General features: G+C 39.0%; 1 protein-coding gene across 1 annotated transcript in view; it reads left to right on the forward strand.

The window, feature by feature from the left end:
• The window catches only part of ARL3 (ADP ribosylation factor like GTPase 3), a 135,718-nt gene that overhangs the window by 21,404 nt on the left and 104,314 nt on the right, over nt 1-10,000 (forward strand). Inside the window, exon 4 of the mRNA XM_053692949.1 lies at nt 4,142-4,258. Within this exon, the coding sequence (XP_053548924.1) occupies nt 4,142-4,258 (117 nt within the window). The remainder of the gene's footprint in view (nt 1-4,141; nt 4,259-10,000) is intronic.

A 10,000-nucleotide genomic window follows, 5' to 3' on the forward strand; every position in this document is an offset into this window, starting at 1 on the left:
GAATTGTCACCTCCATTGCGATCGGTAACTACGGTATCTTCTCCTTCTGTGTAAGACTCCTGATGAGGACTAGGTGGGTTTGCTTCTTGCGGCTGCTCCTCCATTTTCTTGCTGCTGCGGAATGCCTTCTCTATGACATTGCAGAGTTGGATTCTATGTGTCCCCAAGATCGAGCTCAACACAGCAATAATCTGCTTATTCCCCATTGCTTAAATAGTGCTTGAATGTAAAGCAATTTTATAGCAGCATAAAAGCTGCTTATACCCTGTATTGTTGCTTGTGTGTGTGTGTGGGGGGGGGTGTTGAAGGCCTCCACGAGGGTTGCTGCAGGCCTCAACGCTTCAGTTTCTGGTGCGGAACTCGGCACAATCATATATCAAAATGTTCCGCAGGATCTGTAGAATCCAGTCAGCAAGGTGTATAAAGTAGATGGCTTCATAAACAACTGATAAGTGGCATTTTATCTGTATTCCACAAGCAGCAACCAATTTTGCTATCACTCAAGGTGCTGCCTGAAGACATGCGCCAGCCCTGTTTGTTTTAATATTTTTATTAAATTAAATTTTTTCTTTTGTGATTCAGATAGATCATGCAATTTTAAGCAACTTTCTAATTTAATCCTATTATTAATTTTTCTTTTTTTATTGGTCGATGAATTTATCCACCAATCAGCAAGGACAACCCAGGTTGTTCACCAAAAATGGTCCAGCATCTAAACTTACATTCTTGCATTTAAAATAAAGATATCAAGAGAATGAAGAAAATTTGATAATAGGAGTAAATTAGAAAGTTGCTTAAAATGTCATGCCCTATCTGAATCACGGAAGAAAACATTTGGGTTCAGTGTCCCTTTAATGATATGGAGGAAGGATTAAATAGCAACATCTCCTATTTTTAAAAATGATACAAAGTTGTGTAAGGTCATTGGGTCAGCAGGATGCAATTGCTTTGCAAGGGGATCTACAAAAAGTTAGAAGATTGGGCAGGTAAATGGAAAATAAGATTAAATACTGGAAAAATACTACATTTTTTAAGTAAAATTAAGAAGGCAACCTATTATTTAAATAGGTATAGACTTAGCAAAACAGAGGATGAAAGGGATTTGGGCGTTCTTATAGATAACAAACTAAAGATGGGCGCACAATGCTAGGCAGTGGCTTCTAAGGCTAATACGTTACTAGTATGTGTTAAGAGGAATTGATGCTAGGGAGGAAAGCATAATTCTGTCACTATATAAATCCCTTGTAAGACGTCACCTTGCGTATGGAGTGCAGTTCTGGGAACTTATCTCAAAAAAAGACATTGCTGAGTTAGACAAAGTTCAGTGAAGGGCCACAAAACTAATAAGGAGAATGGAGAATTTAATCTGTGAGGAGAGGATAGCCAAACTGGGTCTGTTTTCTCTAGAAAAAAGGAGCTTGAGAGGTGACATGACTTGAGGTGACTTTACATAAATATATTCAAGGACCATATACAAAGTCAGTGGAAGCTTTGTTTATTCCAAGGAAATTGTTTGTGATAAGAGGTCACAATTTAAGTCTTGAAGAAAGTAGATTTAGGGGCCTATTTATTAATGTGCGAGCGGACATGAAACGATGTAGCGTATCATGTCTGCCGCACATCGATAAATACTGACAGCATACACTGTCAGCATTTATCATTGCACCAGTAGTTCTTGTAAACTGCTGGTGCAATGCTGCCCCCTGCAGATTCGTGGACAATCGGCCGCTAGCAGGGGGTGTCAATCAACCTGATCGTATTTAATCAGGTTGATTTCTGTCCGCGGCCTCAGAGCAGGCGGACAAGTTATGGAGCAGCTGTCTTTAGACTGCTGCTTCATAACTTCTGTTTCCAGCGAGCCTTAAGGCTGGCCGGAAACGAGGGGCATCAAGCTCCATTTGGAGCTTGATAATTTGGCCCCTTAATCTTCAGCAACGTTAAAAAAAATTTACTCCTAAGAGCAATAAAATTGTGGAACTCATTACCTGAGGAGGTAGTAAATGCCAATACCTTTTATATACATTTAAAAATGGTTTAGATACATTTCTGGCTAGAAACAGAATTCAGGAATATTATTGTTTGTGCTAAATGGGTCATCTTTTTGTTTTGTGTGTTTTTCTCTCTCAAGGACATACTTAAAGGGACAGTAAAGTCAATATTAAACATACATATTTCAGATAGAACATGCCATTTTAAACAACTTTCCAGTTTACATTTATTATCAAATTTGCTTTGTTCTCTTATTATCCTTTTGAGGAAGCATAAACCTAGGTAGGCTGATAAGAGCTTAAAGGGACACTGAACCCAAATTTTTTCTTTCATGATTCAGATAGAGCATACAATTTTAAAGGGACACTGAACCCAATTTTTTTCTTTTGTGATTCAGAAAGAGCATGTAATTTTAAGCAACTTTCTAATTTACTCCTATTATCAATTTTTCTTCGTTCTCTTGCTATCTTTATTTGAAAAAGGAATCTAAGCTATTTTTTGGTTCAGTCCCTGGACAGCGCTTTTTTATGGGTGGGTGAATTTATCCACCAATCAGCAAGAACAACCCAGGTTGTTCACCAAAAATGGGCCGGCATCTAAACTTACATTCTTGCATTTCAAATAAAGATACCAAGTGAATGAAGAAAATTTGATAATTAGGAGTAAATTAGAAAGTTGCTTAAAATTGCATGATCTATCTGAATCACAAAAAAAAATTGGGTTCAGTGTCCCTTTAAGCAACTTTCTAATTTACTCCTATTATCAATTTTTCTTCGTTCTCTTGCTATCTTTATTTGAAAATCATGAATGTAAATCTTAGCAGCTGGCCCATTTTTGGTTCAGCACCATGGATAGTGCTTGTTTATTGGAGGCTGACATTTACCCACTAATAAGCTAGCATTAACCCAGGTTCTCAACCAAAAATGGGCCGGCTCCTATGCATCACATTACTGCTTTTTAAATAAAGATATGCATATGAAGAGAGAAGCGCTCTACCAGGAACGAACAACAGCTCATTAGCTAGTTCTATTGCGATTTACCACCCAGGAGCAGCCTCTTTTAGACCAGTGTGCTTTTCTTGTAGTATATCAGTCTGATCCCGCCAAGTAAGGTCAGTCCAGCCCCGAAATACCAGGCAATTCTCCATGACGACAACCCCAGATGATCGTTTCGGCCTCCTATGGGCCTCGTCAGTGATGTGCAGCCACATTCCTCTAAGCACACTGGGCAAGGAGTCCACGTCTGGTTTCCCCCATCACCCATAGGGAGATTTCCCTAGGGTCATATTAATTTGCATACAAAGAGAGAAGTGCTCTACCAGGAATGAACAACAGCTCATTAGCTAGTTCTATGGCGATTTACCACCCAGTAGCAGCCTCTTTTAGACCAGTTTAGGTTCAGCACCATAAATAGCGCTTGCTTATTGGAGGCTTACATTTACCCACCAATAAGCAAGCATAACCCAGGTTCTTAACCAAAAATGGGCCGGCTCCTATGCATCACATTCCTGCTTTTTAAATAAAGATAGCAAGAAAACGAAGAAACATTTATAATAGGAGTAAATTAGAAAGTTGCTTAAAATTGCATGCTCTATCTGGATCATTAAAGGAAAAAAATAGCGTTTTAGCGTCCCTTTAAGAGTGTGCATGTGTCTTTAGCAGTCCATGGCAGCAGTAACTGCAACATTGTATTACACTGCAGTAAACATTAACACTGCTGTCAGATGGCTATAGACGTGCATGTTCCTGAACTCGCCTAAAATTTATCTTTAACAGGATACTAAGAAAACTAAGCAAAATTGATAATAGAAATAAATAGCAAATTTGTTTAAAATGTTATACTCTATCTAGTCTTTACTGTCCCTTTTAAACATTCTTTATGATAATCCGCATATACTAGTGTCTAGCTGGCTGATGTAGGAGAGAGGTGTGCTGGAATATGATTGGGCTGGAATATTACCTAATTTTTAATATTTTAGTGTTTTAAATGTTTTATTTCTGTTTTTATAATGATTTTTGTTAGTTGATTTTAAATAAATGTAAATGTTTTTTTATATACAATTTAAACTTCTTTATCTAATTGTTTTCTTTGTATTCTGTACTTACAATCATGAACTCCTCAACAATTTCTTTTAAAACCTTTTCATTTTTAGGGCTTTAACATTAAGAGTGTACAGTCTCAGGGTTTCAAGCTCAATGTGTGGGATATTGGAGGTCAAAGGAAAATCCGGCCGTACTGGAGAAACTACTTTGAAAATACTGATGTACTTGTAAGTGTTATCTTTGTTATGTGACTTGTTGATAGGCCAGTGTGAAAAGGGACAAAAGAAATATACATTAAGATCAAGTTACCTTTGGTGCATCAACTTTTATTCCTCTTAAAAAACAAGAACAAAAAACAAACAAAAAAAAACTCCTGATAGCTGTAAGTCAATAAATCTTACAATTGTGCTGGTTGTTTTTAATTTATATCGGGAAAAAGTAAAAATCCTTGTAAAATATTAGAAATGTAGAACACCAGGCAGTCATAACAGTTGGGGATTAAAGTTTATATACCCTGGCAGAATTTATGATTTCTTGGCCATTTTTCAGAGAATATGAATAACACAGAAACTTTTCTTTCACTCATGGTTAGTGTTTGGCTGAAGCCATTTATTATCAATCAACTGAGTTTACTTTTTTTTAAATCATAATGACAACAGAAACTACCCAAATGACCCTGATCAAAAGTTTACATACCCCAGTTCTTAATACTGTGTATTGTCCCCTTTAACATCAATGACAGCTTGAAGTATTTTGTGGCATTTGTGGATGAGGCTCTTTATCTTCTCAGATGGTAAAGCTGCCCATTCTTCCTGGCAAAAAACCTCCAGTTCCTGTAAATTCTTGGGCTGTCTTGCATGAACTGCACGTTTGAGATCTCCCCAGAGTGGCTTAATGATATTGTGGTCAGGAAACTGAGATGGCCACTCCAGAACCTTCACTTTATTCTGCTGTAGTCAATGACAGGTCAACTTGGCCTTGTGTTTAGGATCATTGTCATATTGGAATGTCCAAGTACGTCCCATGCACAGCTTCCGGGCTGATGAATGCAAATTTTCCTCCAATATTTTTTTTGTTAACATACTGCATTCATCTTGCCATCAATTCTGACCAAATTTCCTGTGCCTTTGTAGCTCACACATCCCCAAAAATAGATCCACCTCCGTATTTCACAGTAGGAATTGTGTACCTTTCATCATAGGCCTTGTTGACTCCTCTCCAAATGTAGCGTTTATGGTTGTAGCCAAAAAGCTCAATTTTAGTCTCATCACTCCAAATGACTTTGTACCAGAAGGTTTGAGGCTTGTCTCTGTGCTGTTTGGTGTATTATAAGCGGGATACTTTGTGGCATTAATGGCTTTCTTCTGGCGACTCGACCATGCAGCCCATCTTTCTTCAAGTGCCTTCTTATTGTGCATCTTGAAACAGCCATACCACATGTTTTCAGAGAGTCCTGTATTTCATCTGAAGTTATTTGTGGGTTTTTCTTTGCATCCCAAACAATTCTCCTGGCATTTGTGGCTGAAATTTTAGTTGGTCTAGTTGTGAACCCCTCATTTCTCCTGTTAAGTGTAGTCAGTCCACGGGTCATCATTACTTCTGGGATATTAACTCCTCCCCAACAGGAAGTGCAAGAGGATCACCCAAGCAGAGCTGCTATATAGCTCCTCCCCTCTACGTCACACCCAGTCATTCTCTTGCACCCAACTAATAGATAGGATGTGTGAGAGGACTGTGGTGATTATACTTAGTTTTTATATCTTCAATCAAAAGTTTGTTATTTTAAAACAGCACCGGAGTGTGTTGTTCCTTCTCAGGTAGAATTTGAAGAAGAATCTATCTGAGTTTTTGGATGATTTTAGCCGGCGTAGCTAAGATTCATTTTGCTGTTCTCGGCCATTCTGAGGAGTGAGGTAAACTTCAGATCAGGGGACAGCGGGCAGGTTCACCTGCAAAGAGGTATGTTGCAGTATATTATTTTCTGAGGAATGGAATTGACTGAGAAAATACTGCCAATACCGATATAATGTAAGTTCAGCCTTAAATGCAGTAGTAGCAACTGGTATCAGGCTGTTATGTATATATGTTTACACTTCAGTATTCTGGGGAATGGCACTTCACTGGGATAATACTATTTGCATATAAGTTTTAGCCTAACTTGCAGTGGGAACGACTAGCAGCAGGCTTTTTAATGACATTTCATATTATTTGATTTTAAACGTTTTGCTGGCATGTTAAATCGTTTAATTATCTGAGGTACTGGGTGAAAAATTGTTTGGGCACTGTTTTTCCACTTGGCTATTGTTTATTTTAATTTAAGACAGTTTACTGAACTTCCCTCACTGTTGTGTGTGAGGGGGAGGGGCCTATTTTGGCGCTTTTGCTACGCATCAGAAATTCAGTCACAAGTCTGTTTCTCTCCCTGCATGATCCGGATTGTCTCTACAGAGCTCAAGGGTCTTCAAAAATTATTTTGAGAGAGGTAATGACTCACAGCAGACCTGTGAGATTGTGCTTTGACTGTGATAAAAAACGTTTATATTTTGTACATTTTTTTCTGCTATTAAGGGTTAGTTATCCATTGCTAATGGGGGCAATCCTTTGCTAAATTTATGCCTTTACCGGGAAAAATTTGGTTTTTATAATTTCTCCGGTTCATTGTTATTAAACTGTCATAGTTCTTTTCTGTGCTTCTTAAAGGCACAGTACGTTTTTCATATTACTTGTAAATTGAGTTGAAAAGTATTTCCAAGCTTGCTAGTTTAATTGCTAGTTTGTTAAACATGTCTGACTCAGAGGAATATCTCTGTGCTATATGTGCAAAAGCCAAGGTGGAGCCCAATAGAAATTTATGTACTAATTGCATTGATGCTACTTTAAATTTAGTTCTTAACGTTTTACAGGGTGTTCCGTTTGAACCCCTTCATTCCATTGATATTAAATTGTTATCTTGGAAAGTTCTGTTTTTAATGGCTATTTCCTCGGCTCGAAGAGTCTCTGAGTTATTGGCCTTACATTGTGATTCTCCTTATCTGATTTTTCATTCAGACAAGGTAGTTCTGCGTACTAAACCTGGGTTCTTACCTAAGGTAGTCACTAATAGGAATATCAATCAGGAGATTGTTGTTCCATCATTGTGTCCTAACCCTTCTTCAAAGAAGGAACGACTTCTACACAATCTGGATGTAGTTCGTGCCCTGAAATTTTATTTACAGGCAACTAAAGATTTTCGCCAAACTTCTTCCCTGTTTGTCGTTTATTCTGGACAGAGGAGAGGTCAAAAAGCTTCTGCTACCTCTCTCTCTTTTTGGCTTCGTAGCATAATATGTTTAGCCTATGAGACTGCAGGACAGCAGCCTCCTGAAAGAATTACAGCTCATTCTACTAGAGCTGTGGCTTCCACTTGGGCCTTTAAGAATGAGGCATCTGTTGAACAGATTTGCAAGGCTGCAACTTGGTCTTCTCTTCATACTTTTTCCAAATTTTCCAAATTTGACACTTTTGCTTCTTCGGAGGCTGTTTTTGGGAGAAAGGTTCTTCAGGCAGTGGTCCCTTCCGTATAAAGATCCTGCCTGTCCCTCCCGTCATCCGTGTACTTTAGCTTTGGTATTGGTATCCCAGAAGTAATGATGACCCGTGGACTGACTACACTTAACAGGAGAAAACATAATTTATGCTTACCTGATAAATTCCTTTCTCCTGTAGTGTAGTCAGTCCACGGCCCGCCCTGTTTTTTATGGCAGGTCTAAATTTTTAAATTATACTCCAGTCACCACTGCACCCTATAGTTTCTCCTTTCTCGTTTGGTTCTCGGTCGAATGACTGGGTGTGACGTAGAGGGGAGGAGCTATATAGCAGCTCTGCTTGGGTGATCCTCTTGCACTTCCTGTTGGGGAGGAGTTAATATCCCAGAAGTAATGATGACCCGTGGACTGACTACACTACAGGAGAAAGGAATTTATCAGGTAAGCATAAATTATGTTTTTCCACTTCTTGATTAGAGTTTGAACACTGCTGATTGGCATTCTCAATTCCTTGGATATCTTTTAAAGGGAACCTAAACACCATCATTTTTTCTGTGATTAACTTTTTATTAAAACCTTTTTGTATTATATTAAACATTGTTGCTTACTTTTTTTATTTTCCTAGCATCTGCTCAATTATTTTTCAACTCCAATATTACCCCTAAACCACCGCCTACTGAATGTGGTGCTAGCCGCCATGTTGTAACGCGCGTTGTCTATATAGACTGTATGCGCACTCCCTGCTTCACTCCTTCACTTCCAAGCATGCGCATAAAAGGGAAACTCTTTGCAGCTTCTATGAAGCTCGTTCTCATTTACTTTGTGAACGAGCTTCATAGATTTAGTTGTTCAGTTGCACTGCAGCCGTTTTCACTGAATGACAGCTGTGTGAGACCGGCTTGTCAGTGCACTGTTCAGCTATTATTAGTCAATTGCGCTCTGAATCTGACTAAGTTAGCTCTCTGGATTTTTTAGATTTTGTAAGCATAATAATTTATATACTATTTTACTTATTCAAATGTTTTTTTTAAAAAACTTTCTCTTCAAAAACAAAAAAAATGTCAGACTTTTATTGCATCGTTTTTTTTTGTTTGATTTTACATAACGTTATTCTTTATATTTTATTTTTATTTAAAAATTTCTCATTGTTTCATTTTTAGCCGCAGCTTCTGTAAATGCAAGATGTTTGGCTGACAGTGGGCTGCAACTCGTGTAGCTATAGACAGATCACTGACAGAACTGCTAAATGTTTCACACTGCAGTGGATTCGTGAATGCATTATGTAAAACCGCAAATGCATTTCTGATTCAATTGATGAGATCCGATATGTCCTATGAGAAACTGAATATTCAAGTCAATACCGTTGAATCAGAAATTCACTGTACTCTGTTTATATGTATTTGCGGTTTTACATAATGCATTCACGGATCCACTGCAGTGTGAAACATTTAGCAGTTCTGTCAGTGATCTGTTTATATTCCTGGTGTGCAGGCCCCGGACTGACCCTAGGGCATACCGGGCATTTGCCCTGTGGGCTGCGGCTGCCTTAGCCCCCACCCACTATTACACACTGAGTGATTTTAGCTAGCCCCAAAATGTTATATTTATGTGATTGGTAGGGCTGTGGGGATGCCGGTAGCCTTAGCCCCGCACACACACTGACTAGGCTGGACTACTGTACTGCAGTCACAGACACACTGTATGTGTAACACATGTGTGGGTCAAGCAGGAGCTAAAGCACAGTAGAGTGTGGGCTGCGGCTGTGTATGACATGTGATGTGGAACACTGCAGTGCTGGAGTTCGGCTTGGCAGTTGCCCCCAAAGCTTTAGTGAGTAAGAGCACTGAGCAGCAGCCAGTCAGATCCAGGCACTGTGCAGTGAACGATACTGGCATTTGTGCTGGGGAGGAATCATTGTGATCTTATATTGTAGTCATTTTCTTTCTCCTCATAGCAGCTGTGCCTGAGCTGTGATCGGCACTGCTGCTTGTTTACACAGGAAGTGTTGCCTTAGAAACTTCCCTCTTCCCTACACTTCCCCCTTGTGCGGTGCTGTGTGATCCTCCAGCAGTAGGAGAGAAGTCTATGAAGGTAAGATGAGTACAGCACATACACACAGGGTCTTTAGCTGCAGGATGGAAACCCAGCACACCACAGATGAGCAGCATTGTGTTCCTTGCCACCTTACACTATTTTATGACAGCACAACTACCCCATAATAGGTCTTCATTGGGGAATGCTGCAAGAGAATGAAAAATGTATACACTGCTCTCAATGTATTTTCAGTACTGGGGCAGGAGGTATCTGTAAAGTGTATTTATTCCCCAGTTTCTGTGCATGTTTATCTTTGTATATGTATGTATGTTTGTGTGTGTGTATGTATATATGTGTGTCTGTATATGTGTATGTATATATGTGTGTCTGTATATGTGTGTGTATATGTGT

The sequence above is a fragment of the Bombina bombina genome, chromosome 9 (assembly GCF_027579735.1).
Source record: "Bombina bombina isolate aBomBom1 chromosome 9, aBomBom1.pri, whole genome shotgun sequence".
Lineage (NCBI taxonomy): Eukaryota > Metazoa > Chordata > Amphibia > Anura > Bombinatoridae > Bombina > Bombina bombina.